Source organism: Lonchura striata, chromosome Z, assembly GCF_050655825.1.
Source record: "Lonchura striata isolate lonStrDom1 chromosome Z, ASM5065582v1, whole genome shotgun sequence".
Taxonomy (NCBI): Eukaryota; Metazoa; Chordata; class Aves; order Passeriformes; family Estrildidae; genus Lonchura; species Lonchura striata.
Genome location: NC_140740.1, coordinates 55,938,385 through 55,958,885, shown reverse-complemented (window position 1 = coordinate 55,958,885; position 20,501 = coordinate 55,938,385). Strand labels below are relative to the sequence as shown.

The window sequence follows — 20,501 nt, the reverse complement described above, 5'->3', positions numbered from 1 at the left end:
CGCGCTCGGGGCCGGGGCCGCGCTCGGGGCCGGGGCCGCGCTCGGGGCCGGGGCCGCGCTCGGGGCCGGGGCCGCGCTCGGGGCCGGGGCGCTGCGCGGCTCCGGTGCGGCGCGGGGCGTAGCGCGGCGCGATTGGCGGCGAGGGCCGGGGCCGGGGCCGCGGCGGCGGCGGGCGGGGCGTCGCTGAGGGCGGCCCGAGGCGCCGCCGCCGCCCGCCCTTCCCGCCCTGCCCCGCCGCCCGTGCCCGGCCTTAAAGGCGCGCGGGGGCCGCGGCGGCGGCAGTAGCGCAGTGCGGGCGGCGGCGGCTGCTCGGCGGTGCCCGGAGCGCGGGGGGGCCGTTCCCTCGGAGCGTCTCGCCTGGAGCCCCTCCCTGCCGCCTCCGCCGCGCTCCCGCCCCTCGGGCCGAGCCTGTCACCGCGCCTGCCGCCGGGCGCCGCCAGCATGTTTGACAGGACGCGGCTGCCCTTCGTGGCGCTGGACGTGCTCTGCGTGCTGCTGGGTAGGTCGGGGGCCGCGGAGGAGCGGGGGGAGCCGTCCCCGGGGCGCCGCGCTCCCCCCGCGCCGCAGCGCGCTGATCGCATGCTCGCCTCCCCCTTGCCGCCGCGCCGGCACCGCCCGGAGCGGGCTCCTGCCGGCCGCAGCCCCGCCGTGCCTGCCGCCCCTCGCCCGCTCCCTCGCCTCCCGCTCCGCGCCGCGCACGGGGATCTGGTCGCTGCCGTGGGCCGGGAGGGGATGGGAAAGCCCCGGGGGAGGGAGCTCCTGCAGCTTATCCACTGACATCTGTAGCTCCCTCTTCTCTCTGATGTCCTTACTCTTCCTTCCCTAACCACCTCTGCTGGATGAAAACCGGTTGTGGCAAAAGCCAGTGCTGGAGAGGTAGCTGTCTGGTGATACCTGCGCCCTGGGATGTGTTTGTTACCCCGAGTGGGTCGGTAAGCTGTCCTGGAAGGGGCCATCATCACGGAAACACGCCTCATCCATCCAGGGTGCTGCAGGGGCGCGACGGTGCTTGGCAGCAGGGCAAGGATTCAGCTCTGAGGCTGAGCTGAAGGCGGTCTCGGTGTCACCGAGCCGCCGCTGTCGCTGTAGTCGGGTACTCACTAGAGCGCAGGGTCTGCGCCCTCGTGTCCCCGTGCAGCGGGGAGAGGTCGGGCCGGGAGCGGTGCCTCGGTGATGGCCAGCGGTTGAACCGACACAGCCGCAGCGCACTGCCGCAGCGCTGCAGTGCTTGTCCTGGCCAGCCCAAATATTAGCTTCCCAGTGTTGCTTTAGTCTATTTCAGTCTGTTGAAAAGATTTTATGTCCTGCCATTTGTATTAAGTCTCCTTTTATGTAATGATACAGTGTAAAGAGCAATGATGTCAGTTACTGATCAGAGAAGGCGCAATTTCACTTCGTAAAGAAGTGGCACCTCTCAGTACTGGGAGCCTGGGAAGTGTCTTTGCTCTGGAGATGTACTTCTGGTCTTAGGAAGTGCTGATTTTGGATATTTGCTTCTTAAGCAAATATTGTCAGTACTTCAGTAATCTAAGCACTTTCTTGTCATGTTCAGTGGATAGTGTTTAGGCCTAGCTCATGAGTTTCTGCTTGGCTGAATTTTTTGACTGATGTTTGTATCATCAGTATAAACATAAGGGCATTTTTCTTTTGCCAGATGCTTCAAATAGCAGCGGTACCTGTAGCTAAATGCCATTAAAAAGCAAAATGACAATGAATGATACATTGCTCTGCGGTAATGTTGCAGGAGAGAGAGCTTTTGCAAAATTATAGTGGATCCATGTAATCCACTGGGAACAACCTTTATTAAGATCGGGAGTTTTATCAAACCCTGCTTTTGTGAGGATTAAGCTTTCATGCTGTCTTTATGGTGAGTGAAGCGGTTTTGTCTGTCTGGGTAACTGTCATTACAAAATCTTGTAATTAGACAAAAATTTTGCACTACGCATATGCAAATGTTCTGCATTAAGCATATGGGTATATTGTAAGTAATCTTGAGTAATCAAGGAAAGCAAAATACATTGAAAGTATTGAAAGTTATATGTAGAAGCATATAACTTGATGGCCATCCACCTGAAAGGATGAGGGTTTCCCTGTCCCAAGTCATTATCTGAGAAAGCAGGTTCTTGACCTTGCCCTGCAGTGTAATATCAGTTTACACACCTTTCCCTTCTCTCCCCCTCACCCTGTGTAGTATTTGGATCACAGATGCACTTATCTGGTGCCTCAGTGTGCTGGAAAATTGCCAGACTTTTTATTTTCCCTTGGGCTTGTTTACTTCCTGAAAAGTCTGAAAAATGCAGGCAGTGCATAATATGAAGTTTCCTGACACCTGCAACTTTAAACACATTGAGTTACAGGTTTCAGTGAAACTCTAGCTGAGATAAAAAGATTTTCCATTTGCAGAAAGATGGGAAAGATACTGGATGTAGGACGAAGTTCTTTTCCTCTTCTGCCTTACTGTCATATGGCTGAGACAGGGCCTGAGAAGAACATAGGTCTTACCTGTATCTAGTGGGCTGTTTAATTTTTTTACTCATAAAAAAATAGTTCCTGTTGATTGTGGACTTTAACTCTCACTTTTTCCCTTGCCCATCCCCCTGCCCGTGCACTTTGGTATCTGCTCAAATGACAGAGGTAACTGCCCAGATAAAGTGACTTGCTGGTATGGATAAATGATACCTAGTATCTCCACTGCAGAGACTACAAGGCCTCCAACAGAACTGAAGGCTTAAAAACTAGGAAGACCAGTTTCAGCTGGGGACTGAGCCTTCAGTCTTGGCGTGGTAGCCCATGCTACCACAAAAAGGGGTACCAGTAGCATCCTCAGAATCCCCAGGATAGCTCTTGCCACTTAATACAGAGCTTTTCTTTTTTCTCCTCTTTTTTCATGTTTATATCTTCTCCAAAGTAAGTGTAGATGGTGAAGAAGAATTACTTTAATTATCTCAGTAATGTTGGACTTGAAGCCCAAGTGATATCCAAGCATACCACTTGAAGTTGCAGTGATCTGACACACCCATGAGCTCACTGCAGTGGAAGTGCATGATTCTGACTGTGTGTCTGACTTATTCACTCCTGGTTTAGTCAAGCCTTTTTGGTGTGGTTTCAACTTTCCCAGCATAAGTTCTCCAAAAGAAAGGAAAGGAAAAAAAAGACCTATCCTGTGATTTTTGTGTGTGTGATTTAGAGAGATTTGTTGAAAGGTGTGACATGCTTAAGATGGAGCCGAGGTAAGAGAATAAGAAAGACATCAAAGAAGAGGAGGTGGGGAGAGGGGGGAAAACGTAGGATGTAAAAACATCTTAAAATTAGCCCAGTTTGGTTGACTGAAACTCGCATCTAAGTTTTTTTTAATTACCCTTCAGAAAGATCTCTCCCTCATCTGCCTTTTTACCCACTAAAGGAGAGAGAATTCAGGGAAAGCGGTCTTTAGTGCCCTGAGAAAATAATTCCTTCCCTCTTATCGGCATGATAATTTTCTTCATCTAAAAATAACACTGGTGTTCCAGCATTAAATTAGCTTTGTATTCTGCAATCTAAAAAAAGCAAAAGGTGCAGGTTTCTGCAGTATCTGTCCTCAGATAGTGTGAGGAGGCTGTGTCTGCATTCTGTGTGTGCTGATCTGCAGTGCTGGGGGTGTGTGTGTGCTGCATGTCCGCGTGCAGCTCTGCAGTGCTGCAGGCAGCACCTCCCTTACTCCTCACGCTCCAGTGGATAGTGCTCAGCTGCTTCTGGCACTGGAAAGCATGAGTGGCTTGATCTGCAGGATTTCTTTCTCCCTCATAGTTCTGTTACTTGGCTCCTAGGTTTCCTGATAGACATTTTATATAGCATAGAGATTGGCATTCTAGACAGTAGTAAAACCGTTTTTCACAGATAGATACTGAGGTTGGTTCTTATGGCTTATTACACTTCCAAACTGTCATGCAAAAAGCGACAGCTTATTAGCTTAGCTTAATTAGCTTGCAACTGGTGTTTTCAGTAGCCACTATATATATATACACACATATATATACTGTGCCACTCTTACAGGTTTATTGTTGGTTTCATTGTAGATCAGGTTCCTTTCATTAAGGCAGGTAAACAACACTTAAAGTACAAAGTTGGGAAACACATGGCAATATTCCTGCAATCAGTGGAAGAACTGTTAAATGCATTTATCTTTAGATCAGACTCTCACAAAGACTAAGATTCAAGGAAGCTCTGCAGAGGTGACCAGAGCAATAAGGAAAACACTTTCTGTCACAACTCTGGGATGACTTTCATCTGGTCTGTACTTGTTGGAATTAATGCCTAACTTAAGTGCTGGGGTGCAATACAGCACAACTTTATTTCTTCAGTCTCTTGTCTGTGCAGTTACTGACAAGCTTATTACTTGTGTATTTGTCAATATGGGATTGCTGATGTAATGCAAGAATATGTCCAACCCAAGATTAGAAAAACTGAAGCCTTCTAAAGAATTAAACCCTTGTTGCCCTGTTCACTTTTCTGCAATATATTGGAATTAGTAAATAATTACTTAAACTTAAAACTGCTGTGGAATATAGTTATGTTTGTGTAAGGATTTATTATTTTTTCTTCCTCTCCATGTCCTACTCTGTGACTGTGGGAAGGTGAGACTATGGCAGTCTTATTTATACATGATGATGATGATTATTTTCTTTCATGAAACTACTTCTGAGTAAGAGAAGGACTTACAGTTCTGCCAAACAGAAGGACATGTGAACTGAATCCAGAAATAGTAAACACTCACATTGCTTTCAGCTTGTTGTTTAAAGACTGCTGGAATGTTTTGTGATACATGACAACGTTTAAACAGCAGATGCATGTGTACAGGACACAGTGAATTTGCTTTTGCAGGGTGTGACCTGTGGGGGTAGGATGGCTGGACCACCCTGCACAGTATTTTGCATTCAGTGCTATTCTTCTCTCTTGGGAGTGTTTACTTGTGCTGCTGCTGAAGGCTGCAGTCTCTGTGACAATTAAGGTATTGCTGTGCAGTCAGGGAAGGTTCCTTCTATGTGGGTTAGCACTTCCCAATTGGCCTAGTTCAAATAAAACCTCCTCCGGTATTATTTGTGACTCACTGACATATGTGTCACCGTTCTTATTTTCCACATCATGTGGGTGCTAAATACTTTTTCTAGTGCATGAATACATTGTAAAGCTGTAACAGGTACATGTGAAAGAGCAGTTTGCCTTCCGTGACACTATCCACCAGGTACCATGACCTGATATGTGTTAAGTTGACACTCTCAGTTTTTTGGAAACATACTTGTTACGTGAAACTGGGAAAATCTTTCCTCTCCTAATTCTATCTTCTTTGCAACAGTTACTTTTTATTTTCTGCAACATAAAGAAAGATGCTTTACCAGAGACTTGCTCCCTCTTGATGAGAAGCCTGCAGAAAAACTTAGGTAAGAGATCAATTAGTTAATGAACACTATTCAAAGTCAGCAGTCTGGTTCATGTTCTGCTAGCTTTTGTTGTTGTTTATCTTATAGTAACTTCTGACACAAAACCAGCACTTCTTGCATTTACTTTTTTACAGCAATGGGTAAATCCTAGTTCACCTTCTAGTGCCTTCCCAAGACCCAAATTGTGAACTCAGGACTATATTATTTTTTCTTGACATAGTAGAGCAAGATGCTTATCAGCTCTTGGGTTCCTTACCAGCTGCTTGAGTCCTGGTGATTTTTTTTCCCTTAGCCTTAAACAGTCAGAAGGGCTCTTGCAGCTTTCTTACATGAGGGCAGTGACCTTTGCGAGGAGGGGCTTCTGACATTTTATTCACACTAAAATTAAATTATAAAATAGCTAATCTCTCATAGCTGCCTCCCCTCTATACTGCTTGAGTGCTTGTTTATGCTGTGTGCTGTGCTGAGCTGATGCAACATGTCTCCTGGTTTTAAAGGGTTAGGCAGTATGAACTGATACTGACTGAAAGCAGCTTGGTCTGAAGGCTGCACAATCACAGCCCTGGTAGGAGAAATAAAGAACTGATTACTGGTTGCCTGCTACTGCATAGTTTTATGTAGGAGCACTGTTGCTGACTAGATGCTGATGAGGGGATTAAGCTGTGGTAATCCTTTATCTGTGACTGTGTTGCAGCAGTGGAAGGCAGGTAGACCTGACTCTTGAAAGTACCCAATAAGAAGAGAACTTGAGCCTTGTAGTATGCCAGCTGACTCGGATTTAGTATCCCCCACAATTGATAATCCTCTTTCCAGAATTAGTCCAGGAGAATTAAAACAAACTCACCTTGGGAGGAGGAAAAGAGAAAAAAGTGCTGAACAGAAATGCATAGAAACCCATTGGCAAGACATGCCACCCACAGAAATATGGCTTTAAAATGAGCTTGATTTGTTGCTATATCTGCTTGGTTTGGTGGGGGTGATTCTCGTCCTTAGCCCCTGTCCTGCAAAAGAAGCTCATAATTCTTAGGTTTTATTCAGATAAAATAGTTGATTGAAAACAACTGAAAAATCTACAGACACTAGAAATTCAGATAATGGATGACTAGCAAACAGCTAGTTTTATGACAAGAATTAAAATAATTTAAAACTATTTTGAAGAAGCAAGATATCCTTAAAATACTTTCTGAAACTGTTTTGGTTTGTTGTTTTTTTTTTTTTTTTTAATAATCCATATTATTGCCACTACATCTGGAAACACTAGTCATGGAATGATAAAATGTGTTGGAATAGACCTTAAAAACCATGTAGTTCCAGTCCCCTGTCATGGATAGGGACATTCTCTACTAAAACAGGTAGTCACTTCAGCTGTAACAATAAATGTCTTAGCCCTGTCAGTGAGTAGACTTGTAATCACTTTACCAGCCAGAATACTTTAATAATGCAATTTTAAAATGAAAGAAATTGTCCTACTTATATTAAGGTTCTGATGCCTATCTCTTCTTGTTTAACAATTGTCTACTAATGACTTGACCCACTTTCTGTGAGGAATTTTCCTTTTTCAAGTTATGAGACAGATCTCAAAGGTACAGAATCAAAACTGTCTATTGATAAACCTGCGTTGTGTTTTTGGCTCTACTTTTGCCATGTTCTCTGGTCCATTCATCCTTCTCATACAGACAAATAGAGCTGTTAAAATCAAGACTGTTTGTCTTACTGTATGTAAGACAAAAATTGACTCAAGTAAACTTCTTTAACAAATTGTTATATAGAAAGATAATGTTTAAACTTTCTTGTGCACTTATCAAACACTTTCTGTTACCACATTGAGTTAGAGGAAATGACCAGTACAAGAACAGGCTGCTTTTGCTCTGTTATAGACTTTACTAATTCATCTTTAAGAAACTGTGACCAAGAAGTGGTCTAACTCAGAAGTTTGGGAAGGCACTTCAGTTTTACTTGTATTGTGCTTCAGCTCAATTTTGTCATCTCTCATTCATGTGGTGTCTTGATATTTGGCAATAGGAAAAGGAGGATTTTGAAAATTTTAGATTAGAAAATACACGTGTGTAAGGTCAGGACACCCGTCTTGGAATGTCTATCTATCAGATGCTGGTAAATGAAACAAAGGTATGGGTAAGCCATATCAGTACACTGTTATTTCTGTGGTGCTGCTGAGTACATAACAGATTTTCTAGAAATAGCCTAGATTTTAGTGCCTCCTCTCCTTTTTCTGCCTCTGCTAAATAAGCAAGTTTCAGAGGAGCTGTGTGGGGTTTCCTTGGGTCTCATATAATGTAGCTTCAGTTTGTTGCTTAGCCATGCCTGGTTTGGAAGAAGGGTCACAAATTTTTTGTGATCCCTTTCCTAGGAAAGGAGAAAACTACCAAACAGGAATTAGGCTTAGTTTTTGCCTTAGCGTAAAAGGAGTTTCTTACCATATTTCAGCACCTCAGGTGACTTCTGCCTCTCTTAGAATACAGTGACATTTTAACCTCAAATTAATATTAATGCATTTTTGTCCATTTAACTTAGTTCTGTTATTGCCAAAAAGTCTTAGGTTGATAAGTCACTGAAACTAAGCAATAGTTGAAATATTTTCTGAAACTGGAGTACTTGGGATGGTAAGGCAAATGGATATGTCTAAATTTGTCTGCCTTGTTTTCAAGCATGGAGAGGCAGTGAACTGTGCTTATCTTAAGCTGAAAGGGTGGTTTGGAAGCTGGTGGTGGAGAGACCTGAGAGAATAAACTGCTAATTATAACCAGGGAAAACTTCTCATATGCACCAAGCTCATGGCCCTTAAGGAGTGCAGAAGGCAGACAGTGAGATTGAGCCTGTCAAAAACTATTCTCTATTAAATTCCAAAAGTCATCTTAATCATCATTTTACTTAGTGTCTGCTTTCCTTGGTGTTCCACTGAGTGAGTTTTTTGTAGTTTTTGCTGAATTGTGGAAGCTGGGCTTCAATTTTATGTTCTTATGTAAGCCTATGCTGCCGTACTAGTATTCAGCTAAAATACTCCACGCCAGTGTGATGGCTTGGTCTAACACTAGTGGAGATCCTGGGAATGCAAGTCAGGTCACTATTTCTGCATGCAGACTCTTTTCATTCTTCCCATCTCTTCTTTAAATGCAAGAGTCCAGTCATCAACACTAGAAAATTGTATACCTTAAATGCAAAGAAACTGAGATCAGAAATTTAATGATGGTAACTGTTACTACAAATGGAAACAGCACCTGGTATATTATATGTACTGTAAAACTTTCTATGCTGTGGCATTATTCATTGTATTCAAATGTCAAAAGCAATGTTGTATAAATATTTTTTCCAGATTCTGAAGTAATGTACTTTTGGAGCAGTCTCCTGAATCAGTACAAAACAAACTGCACTGATAACTCAAGAATATATGGGGTATGGTCTCTTTTTCCTTTAAAATCTGTTTAGATTGAGCTTTTTGTAGGGTTTGTTCTTAGTGTACTACTAGATACTACAGAATACAGTGTCACATGCAAACGAAGTTCTGTTCTCTTAGACATGGTGGCATGCAGCAGTGTGTGCAGTGTAAAGTGACGTTGTGGGGTATGATGGGGTGTACAACGTCATGGAAATTCTGATTGCCTCTGTAGCACTGTTGACTTTATTAAAGACTGTTTAAATAAAATACTGTTATGCTTGCAGGATTCATTGGAAAATGAACTTTTAGGTTCCTGACAACTAATTGCCTATTATATTTCTAGAGACTGAATGGTATTTCAATTTAGGGTGTGTAGGCTGAAATACTTTGAAAGCCTCCTATTGTGCACTCCCACAAAACAATGATGAAAATGGGAAAATAGTTACAACTTCTGGTGTTTAAAAGAGAAGTAGTCTTGAATGACATTCAGAGTTGGTGTCACCTATGTTAAAAAAAAAGCAAAACCCTCCCTGTCTTGCTTGACAGTTCAGTTTCTTTGTCTGTGTTGCTGTCCTGGTCTGTAAGGTCTGTGATTTAGGTGGGCTGTGTGCAGAAATCTACATCTTTAGGGGCATGTACATTGTTTTTAATTCTCCATACAGTACCATGAAAGCCTTTAACTGAATTTGGTGCTGAGCACATAATGCAAGCAGTGAGGAAATATTTCATTTCCTCTACAGAGGAGGGGCTCTAGTGGGAGAAGTCACCCTTTGCTCTGGCTACAGCCAGCTGGATTCGTCCTTTAAGTAACAAACCCCTTGAACAGCACTGCAGTACAAAAAACTGCTGACCTCTCCTGTTCTATCCCTTCCCTGCTTGTGCCCCGATAATGTCTTTTAGCTGTTAGTCTGGGGTCTTTAATGTTTTCAGGTCTGTCAGTAATGGGGCAGTTGGCCTCAGCCAACTGGGTGAACTGCTAATGACTTCCAGGTGTGTGTCCATCCCTGGGCCAGCTTCAGCCTCCTCTTCCCCTTGTCCAGAGCGGAGCCCAGGGCACAGTCTTTACTTGCAACCTCCAGTTGACTCACTTGTCCTGGTGAATGCTCCTCTAAGTAATAGAGCAGGATAGGGTATATTACTGTCTTGTTTCTGCATTTTTTAATTTGCATTTGCACTTCCCTAAGTGCTCACAGGAGAGACAGTTGCATGGGTTTTAGAGCAACCTGTTTTAGTGTTTGTAAAAGTCAATTTTTAAAATTGAAATGTAGATATAAGGGAGAACACTCTTATCCATGCTAATGTTTTTAAACAAGAGTTTTGTCCTGTTCTAATTAATTTGGACTATAGATAACTGAACTAGTGCTCACATGTAGTAGACTGCTGAATGCAGAGAAACTGGAATATGTTGTAATTGTGTCTTAGTAAATGACTGGACTAGAATTTTCTTGTGTTGAGACTGTTCGAGCTCAGAGGAAGGTTTCATTTGCTTCCTGCCTTCATCACTCTTGCCTGGCATAACAAAAAGTGGCGAGGAACTTGTTCAGTTGCTGATCTGGCTTCTCTCCTGGCCAAATTATAGATCAGAGGACAAATAAAAATGTATGTAGCATAAAGTTGCAAGTAGAATTGCAGGAGAGATTAGAATGTTGTTCATGCTTTTAAATGCATGTATCCTGTTTACTGAAGCTTATCACAGCTTCTGGCATTATCAGAACAATCAGTTTGCTGGTATTAGAAATACTTCACATTCCTTAGTGTAGAAAAGTAAGATAAAGTTCTTTAAAGCGGCTAGGAGGTAAGTTGTGGGCTGCCCTGTCTCAGCTACTGCAAATAAATAGTTCACTGATTTTTCTCTTGTACACTCCTTACCTCTAGTTATCAGAAGTCTAAATATTTTCTCTTTATTTCAATTTCTTCTTCCTCTTGGTAGTTTTGTGTATTCCCAGAACCTCCTGTTTTAAGGTGTTGATTCTCCCTTGACTGTTCATAGAAAAAAAAATTCAGCCTGTCTCCTTTTCTGCAGAGAGCAGTACTTTTTACAGACGTTTCCAAACTCTCTCCAGAAGCATGAAGTTGACCTGAGTTTCTTTAGATCTCTTGCCTACTTCCTCACATCATCAGATCGTACACTGAAAAATAAAAAGTGAAGACAACATGGTTGTCCTGTCTGAAAATAAAAGCAAAAATACATGTGTAAGAGCAGGAGGACTTAAATTCTCTCTTGCTCTTGGTAGCAATTGACAGCTGCATAGGTTTAGCTTGAAATGACTCTGTGGGGTTATTAACAGTATCATCTGTCTAGTAAGAATGTAAGCTGTAAAAAGTACCTCATCTGTTTTGAGGATATAATTGTGTTTTGTGGTTTCTCTGGTACAGCTAGAATTGGTTTTTGACACTCCCTAACTATAAACTGTGAATTTCTTTACAAAACGTGAAGCCGATTTTGTCAGTATATCAAGTGCAGGGTGTGCTGATCATATTCTTCAGGGCAAGTGTAGAGAAACAAAAACCCTTCTCAGTCTTATGTTAGTCCTGTACAAGTTTTTTAATTAACACTTAGTTACGAGTTCATTGCAGCATGAAGAAAATACTTTGGTTAATAATCAAGTTAGAAAGTTCTCATTTACTGTAGTATTGCTTAGGAGTAGCTGCTGTTCTCCCAGTTCCCAGATATTAATTTGCTTTGTTGAAGAAACTTCCTGATTGAGGACCACAATAGGACTACAGAGTAATATTGCCTTGGAGGACTTGAAACAGCAACTCAGTGTGAGTTTGACTGCACAGAACCTCAAGTGGAGATTCAGTCACTTGCACAGATAAGGAGGCCAAATGGGTTAATTAACCTGTGTTTGCAAAATACAGTGCATTCCTTTTTAATGTTTAAAATTGTGGCAAAGAATGCACCACTGATCAAGATGCAATTTCATAAGTTGTTGAAGCTGATCTGTCCCAGTCTGTCCTTGTCCTTTATTCGTCACCCTTGGGTACATGTTCTTACTCTATCCTTTAAGCCAGTTCTTAGAGTAATACAGTTGGCCTGATGAGCAAGCGGCTCTGAGAAAACAGTGTTGTGTAGGTGTGGGTTTGTCTTTTTGGACACATGGTGTGAAAACTAATGCCAAGGCAAGAAAGGGGTAGTGGGAGATGGCCAGAGGTGGGAGAAGGACAGGACAGTCTAGGTTGTCTTGGGTTGTTCTTGAAGGCTGAGCCAAATTTTGTGAGCGCTGCTTCTAGCCGAGAGCTAGGTAGTACAGTATTGCTGAAGTGGTTCAAACTTTAAGAATTTATTTCCTTTCAGACATAAAACAATAATATTCTTTGCTGAGCTTAAATATTTATGGCAACTGTTGTAAAATACACTAATTGGGCTCTAAATGCTGTTCTCCTGTTTAAGAAAAACATTTAAGAAAATGTCCAAAGTTATATGGACACCTGGAAGTTTTCAGAATCTGACTTCAAGCTTAAGCACCCAACTCTAAAATTACCAGTGTGATAAATGCCACAGATCAGAACAGTAGTGCAGTGTTACACACATTGTAAAAAGATGATGGATTGGTACTAATCACTTTCATTTGTAAGATAAACATGAAATTTAATTTATTTTTGTTTAGTCTTTAAAAAAATTCACTAAAAACATAGCAAATCAACATTTTTTGATTAAGCAGTTTTCCTTTGGAAAAAAAAATTCACCTTCTCCCCTTGGGTACTGGTATTTTATTTGTAACATTTTCTTTCTGTGGGCGGAGGACCATTCTCACTTGGACTTCCTCCCTATTCTCCTACCCTGGACCTCCCTTCTTTCCCTTCTTACAGGCATTTGTCATGCTATGTCATCCAGTCAGATGTAATCAAATAGTTCCTGGAGGCTATGTGTATTACTGTGAATTTTTGTAGGTTGTCAGTGGAAACTACACTGCAACTGGCTTGAACCTACAAATTAGAGTTGGAAACTCCTTGTGAACTCAGAATACCTCATGTAACTGTACAAATGTGTTGTCCTGTTCTTGCCATTCTAGCCCAAAACTTAGAGGCTGTTCCCATCCCTGCAATCCCTGCTGAGTAATTCAAGTGTTGTTCTCTGTTTTGTCTCCCTCTTTACTGTGGGGTTTTTTGTCTTATTCATATGTATGAAACTTGTTTACCTTTCTTTTATAGGCAAAGGCTTCAAATCTTTGGAGTCTCTTTCCTGTTCAACTTTGTTACTACATCTGTAGCTTTCAGGGTTATAAAATCATAGAATATTTTGGGTGGAGGCAATCTTAAAGCTTATCTCCTTCTAATATGCCTGCCATGGGCAGGAACACCTTCCACTTGACTAGGTAGCTCCAAGCCCCATCCAGCCTGGTCTGTGGGTTAGCTAGAGTCTATTTGTGTGAGCACTGCAGAAGTCTGTCCTTTCTTTAAGTCACACAACACTGGAGTGACCAGGTTGTTTTTTCTTTATAATTAGAGGGGAGAGAAAGGTCAGAGGACTGCTGTCTGCTACTGTCTAGCAAAACAGCCCAGAATCTGTTGGTCACTAGTTCTTGACAAGATAAACTGCATAATTTTTACCAGAGAGTAGATGAAATCCAATTCTAATATGTTCCAATCTGAATTATGTTGACTTCAAGTAATAGTCTTTTTACAGCTGAAGGTCATGCTTTATAGGGTATGAATAACAACTAAGCCATTATGAGCCCTTAAGGTATAAAGCTCCCTGGTTCAGAAGAGCGCTTTGAGATTACTGCTGGTACTGGCTAAGTATAAAGGAAAAGAAAGTATAGTGAGCAGAGGATAAGGCATGAGAACTGCTCTACAATCTACAGGATTGCCTTTTATCCTGGTGGTCTTGCATGACATCTTGGTCACTCTTTGCTCCAGTTTGTAGAAACTGATATAACTGAACGTAATTGCATTCCTCAGAATTTCAGCTTAAAAAGCTCATGGAGGTGCTTCACACCTCTGATGGCAGTACTGGCCTGGTTTGTACATTAGTGGTGGGGTTTTTTTCTGCTTACAATGAAAAGTTCAGGACTGTTTGCTTACATGTACTACATCTCATATTCTCTCCCTGTAAAATCAGCAGCAGTAAAAACGATGCCACTGTTTGGGATAGGTTAATGATTAATGAATACCACTTCACAAAATCTTCTAGTTGTAGTCCACTGTTGGAAAGCAGTGCATCATTTAGATTGCAGTAAGAATTTTAACAGTGATGAAAAAAAAATGGCAATAGTGTAAGATGTGTAACCAACTTTGGGGTTTTTTTTGTGTTCTTTTAATGTAGGTGATACAGATGAGTTTTGCAGTCACTTTGAAACTGTTCTCATCTGCCTCCTTTATTTGCTGCTTTTCATTTTTCCCCCTTCCCAGGTCAAAAGTTCTTTATGTATTAGTCCTTGATATTAGACTGTAGCAGCTTTTTGTGGGAGATAGGTATTTATGTCTGTGAAGTATCCACCTATGCAAAACACAAGCTGCTGCTGAAGTTAATCATGAGCTTGTCATGTTTCCGTATGTAAAAATCTGGTGACCTGTTTGAGAAGATATGATCGTATCAAATAGGTAATGGGATTATCACTCTGTCATCCTGCTCGGTATGCAACAGCCAAGGTAAAGACAGGAAGCATGGAATCTACATTATGTTAGTGGAATCTTGCCATGGCCTTGAGAAGAGCTGAAACTTGGCTCCAGGCATGCAGACATACAGCAATCCCTGTGGTCAGTGTGAACTTTGAGTTCTTCAGTGTAGCTCCCTTCATGTTTGAAGGGCTGCAATTCTTTCATCTGCTTCTGTCTGCCACTTGGAATAGTCAAGCTTCAGCCCTTTTCTCATCATTAAAGCAGAAGGAAGAAGAGAGACTGTTGCGATGTAGTGGATTCAATAGTAATACCATGCTACATAATGAAAAACTTTGTGCTTGAAGTTGAATAAGCTTAATGCCATTTGTATTTTGGTTCACTTTTTCTATATGGTATGGTAAGCATCAGTAATGTGGACAGTTTTCGTGTTTCAGATGATTTGTGAAAAAAAATTCCCTCTGCTCCATAAGAGGATTTAAAATACTCCCCATCTGCTTCCTTGTAAGGAAGAGGAGTTGAAAGCTGGGGTCCTACCAACCATGTACAGTTTCATTATGCACTTCACAAGCCTTTGCACCGCAACTCAGCAGCCCAAAGAAGGGGCCCAGATTTATCACTCTATTCCTACTGTTTCACTCTTGATGTCTTTTCTTCTAACAAAGTACGTAGCAATAAGTATACTTTAATCACCTTTAAGCTACTTACCTGGTAGTCAACAGGTGTCAATAGAAATCAGAATCACTGATCATGTTAACTTTTTTGAGATGTTTTTTTTTTCAGTACAGTAAGCCATTTATATACGGAGTAGTTTTTTCTGCTTCAGTAATGGCACTCACCCTCTAATTTACATAAAGAATGTCTATTTGCAGAATTGTGTATTTCATGGATTTTCGGGAAAATGCAGTTATTTGCCCATTTTTACCATGTTTTAAAACAAAATTTACTTTTTGTTTTGTTTGGGGATTTAGCATTATGTAATTTACCCACTTTAATCTATTGGTTACTCAGCTGATCAAAACAAAGTGAGAAAGTGAGCATGGTGTTATTTGGCTAAAAGCTGGACTTGATGATCTGGGAGGTCCTTTCCAACCTTAGATTTTATGAGAAAGTAAAATAAAAATAAAAAGTTAGATTTCCTGATGTTATTGCTCCTGCAAATGTATATTACATGGCACATGGTTCTTATCAGAAATAAGTTAGACGTGAATATAATTATCAGAAGTTTGGATGGCTTCTCTTGAATGACTATCAGTGTAATGCAAATTATCTTGTAAGAGAGGGAATTGGTAATATATCACAGTGTGTAAATTCAGAGAGCTATAATTTGTACCCAGGTCTTAGCTGCAATATTAATAACTTGTATATTTTAATGCAGAAATCTTCCAAAGTGTACAAATGCTATGTAAATGCAATCTCAAAGTATAATCTCATTACCTGGAGATGCAATCCATTCAAAGTGTCCATTAGTGTCCCTGCAGTTTTTTGTTCCCATTACCTGCATGAAAACTACTTGCATGAAATTTATAACTCCCTAAGCATGACAAAACCTGTGTCTATTCTTTGTCTTATCTGTAAACACTGACCACATTATAGCATATATAACAAGGCTGGAAAATCAGATACAAGCTGTGGTTGTGGGGTAGTGGAAGAGGGAGGAGGAGCCTTTATTTTCTAAAAGGCTGCCTGTCCTTAATAACTGTTTAGTCATGTGAGGGGCAAAGGCTTTTTCTTGAATGTAATCTTGGTTCGGTGTGGTTTTGTGGCAGCTCGCCTTATGGATGGAAGGCTTTAAACTTTGTATTTTTTTTTAACATCTGTACCTGATGGATAACCTCAGAGTCCTTCTGAGGTAGTGTTCTGAAAGAGAAGTGTCTATAAACAGAATTTGGTAAGTGTGTGCATTGCATGATACTTAGGAAATTTAGTTATGCATGTTTGATAGCTTCCTCCATGCATGATTAGAAATGTTTTTTGTTTTTTTTTTTTTATTTAACCACATGTATTTCTTGTTTTTGTTTTTGTTTTCCTTCCCCCAACAGCTGGCTTACCCCTTGGTGTTCTAAACTTGGCCAAAATAAAGCCGTATCAGAGAGGCTTTTTCTGTAATGATGACAGCATCAAGTATCCGTTCCATGACAGTACCATCACATCCACTGTCCTCTACACAGTGGGGTTCACCCTGCCCATTTTCTCTGTAAGTAGCTAATATATAGGGAGCTTTGGTGATGGGAGTAAAATGTATGCCTTCTAAGAGCTCAGCACTATAAATGAGTTGAAGACCAGTCTATATAGGCAAAATCCTATATATATATATAGTCATATGCATGTTAAAGGTGCTGTTGATACTGTTTGCAGAGAAAGTCTAGAACTAATCTGATTGCTACTTTAATTTGCTTTAGGAACAGAAAAAAGTGTATTTAGACTAGGCTTTTATCACTGGAGGGGAAAAATGTCTTCCAAAATGTTATAGAATGATTACATCTCTTGTTCAGAATGGGTTAGTCTGCTAATTTAAACACGTGAGATGTTAAAACTTGGCACTGTTATGCAGTGTACGCACCTATAACTGGTGACTGTTGCTACCATATAGTTTCTCTAAAAATAAACCTAATTTTGACTTGGAAGCTTTTGTTAAGCTTGAAAGTAATGTGATTACTCATTAAAGAAGAGTGGGATAAAGTGGGATACAGAAACTGAAAATCTAATTGCTTGTAGAAAATGGGCTTGGTGTTTTAAAGACCATATGATTTTGACAAAGAACAATATAATTCTTCACTAGTTTTTTCTAACAATATTTGAAGCCTGCTTGTATCCCACTTTTTAGTGAGGCTTGAGCTGATTTGGAGAATCAAAATTTGACGGTGCAGAATAGTCGTGAACCTGAAGCTACAACTTATTTGTCCCTGCAATACTTGATCAAGCTATGTGAAAGATGATTATATTTTATTATCTGATAATTGTGTAAGATTAATTAATCAGTAAGAAGTACATGAAGTGGTTTAAGGATGGAAGACAGTAATTTAAAACAAATGAGCATGTAGAACTTCTGCATGCATTACTCTGGTTTTCCCATTAGTGCTTATTCATTAAAGCTTCCATTAGACCTGTGCAGTAAATAGGAGGCTGACATAACAAGTTATCACTGTTATAGTTTCACTTTTAAGGAAAGCTTGTCACTTCGACAAGTATGATATATATGTTCAGCACACCTTTGGGAAAATTTATTTTCCAATAGGTTTCCTGTGTATCTTGGTTGATATGGGTACAGGTGAACTAACAATTGCAGCTCTGAAGAAGCACTTTTAGACTTCTAAAGAAATGTTCTAGCTGCAGTTCAATAAACTGGTGAATTGCTTGATTTTTTAAATATTGTTCATTTTTAGATTTGAAGGTGTTGCTGTAATATAAAGTCAGTGGAGGGTGTGTTTTTTTCTTGGCTCTAAAGCCATGGAGAAACGTCTGACTTAGAGGTAATGCACATAAAAGCCTACACATTTAAGGAGTAACATGGGCTATTATAATTTTAGGTACCTTTGCAGTGAAAGTTACAGCTTAAAATTAGATGTCAGTAATTCTGATATTTTTCTGCTATGATACTTTTATAGGAGTTACACAGTGGGTTTTCACTGCTAGTCTTTGTGCAGGAGGCTGATTAGAACAACCACTTCTAGTCTCTGTTTTAAAACCTCCAGGAGAGGTTTTAAGAAAGAAAAAGTTCTAGAGCACAGTTGTTACTGTACAGTCTAATCAGGTAATTAGCTTTTCAGTCTGAATGTTTTCCAGACCTTAAAGCAACTGCTCAGTGTAGTTAACATGTTAACCTGGCTCTCTTAATCTCAGTTTCAGATGTAGAGAGCTCTTTATTCTCATGCAAGAGGTAAAAATTTTTCCATAGCTGCTGAAAACTAAGGGCTAGAGTAAGCTGTACAGCTAGGGGGTATGAGACATGGAATATTACAACTCTGAATTCAAAGTGGGTTCCAGTTGAATGGTTTATCTCTTCAAGATTGCCTTTATTCAAAATGGACAGGGAAAATTGATCAATCTGAGAATCTGAATTCAGAATGTTTTTTGTTTTGGTCTGACTCACTGGAGGCTTGAGGCTTTTTCCAAGGCGGTTTAGGTTTTTGGAGGTAGTGTGTTCCAGATTCAACACCCTCAACAGGAATACAGCTCACTCATGAAAGATTTTTAGGCAATAACTCTGATTATCCCACATCTAGTGAAAATTGTTGTGACATGAGACTTTACTGAAAGGGACAGAATCCTCAATGAAGGAATTTATGAAAAAAATTTCATCTAGAGTTGATAAATCACACTTTTGTACAGACTTTTCTTCTCTAATCAGACTACATGAAACAGAATACTCATTCCTAAGTGGTATGACTCTTTTTAGAGTTGCACAATAGGCCTGCTTGTCTTCAGAATGTAATAAGAAATGGCCTGAATATCTTGCTGTATAATAGTAATTATAATACTAAAAGGCTTTGTTGGGGGTAGGCCTGTAATAGAATATAAAATAACTTCAAAGAGAAAAAACTCAACCCCAAAAAGCCTCAAAAATACATAGATATTTTATTAATATTATTAATAATATTTATTAACTCTCCTGTACGTAAAAGAAACTAGGTTGCATGAACATGAATTTGTTTTTATGACATTTTATGAAGATTTACAAAATGTGTTAGAAACTCAGGAATATTAAAAAATAAAAAAATACTCTTATGAATCATTATTCTATTTGTAGCCTGAACCCTTTGTGTTGCCATTGCCACCTTTTACCAGGAAATAAAATGTTGAGAAATCAATGTTTATTCTTTTCCAAGTGCCACTTCTTAATATGAGGCTTCTCAATTTTCCAAATTGTTCTTTGTCTGGATGGGAGCCAGATTTTTTGTATTAGAATCTTTTGAGATTTAGGGTCAATCAAGTCTTGGTAGTGGTCTAGAAGACTGAATCTCTCTAGATGGCTTAGGCCAGTGTCTAGAACAGTGCATATTCATTAGATCTGACATTTAAGGAGCCCCAGGAGATCTTTCTGATACTTCTACCTTACCAAGTCTTTTAGATAGATAGTAAATCTGTGTAATTTAAAAGCCATGACTAGGCATTGTCCATAGCTTGCAGCTCTAGGAAGAGCTGGAAATGTATTTGGTCTGGCATTTTTGGTCTTCAGTTGCCAATATAAGACCAACTTTTTCAAGCTTAAATGACAAATTAATGTCAAAATATCTTTCCTGCCATGTCTATTTGTAGGTGTCCCGTTCAGTTTGGCTTTTCTGGTAACTTTAAATCCAAACTGATTTTATTTTTTTTCCCTTCCAGTCATCTTTTTTCTTCAGACTGCTACCTTTAGTGACATGCAGCTTGCCTTAGCTCCAGGGGTAGGTGAAATGTGGGAAGGGGGAAGCACAGAATAAGGAAAACCTCTCTGAAAAAAACATCCTTCTCACCAGAGCAAAAGAAAACAGAGCAACCTGAGAGTTTCTGAGTTTTGTCTGCTCCTTGTTCTAGGATTTCTGTCTGCTCCTTGCCAAGGCTTTGCTTGGCAATTCTGTCCCAGAGCTGAAGGCTCACAAGCCACTGGTCAGTTTCTATTACTTGATGGACTGATGTAGAGAGAAAAGTTCAGAACTTCTAACTCGGCCAAAGGCCTGCACTGAATTTCTGGGAGACAAAGCAGTTTTCCACAGCTTGTTGCTACCAAAACAAGTAATGCAAATGCTGATGTTCCTTACAGAGAAGTGTTCATTATAAAAAGAGTTTTGGTTAAGTCACTTCTCTGGGAACTTCACTGCTCTTGGGACCTTCTTTGAGAGAAGGGAACATGATTATGCCTGTAGGACCTAATTTCTCCATCTTGAACCCAATCAAAAGATATCTGGGTAGCTAGGTTATATTGATTTCTAAGTAGTTTAAATAACAACAAAAAAAGGCTGAATCAAAACATTACTAGGTTTGATGTGGCAAAATGTCCTCTGTATCATTATGACTTCCCAAAAGGGATCTAGGTAGCTTTGCTCCTGTGCCAGCTTTAACATTTTAGGCATTAGGCTTAATGTTTTTGAAAATGTCTGCCTATAGCATGTGCAATAATGTCTAAACTTTCCCTCCTACAGATTAGC

General features: G+C 40.5%; 1 protein-coding gene across 3 annotated transcripts in view; it reads left to right on the top strand.

The window, feature by feature from the left end:
• The first annotated feature begins 218 nt into the window (after positions 1-218).
• The window catches only part of PLPP1 (phospholipid phosphatase 1), a 60,757-nt gene continuing 40,474 nt past the window's right edge, over positions 219-20,501 (top strand). The window contains exons 1-2 of one of the 3 annotated variants that reach the window (XM_021534310.4): positions 278-499; positions 16,416-16,570. In XM_021534310.4, coding sequence (XP_021389985.1) covers positions 442-499; positions 16,416-16,570 — 213 coding nt within the window. In that variant the 5' untranslated portion in view covers positions 278-441. Of the gene's footprint in view, positions 500-5,377; positions 5,418-16,415; positions 16,571-20,501 lie in introns of those variants that run through there. The other 2 variants (XM_085566436.1, XM_021534311.4) reach the window with 2 other exon arrangements.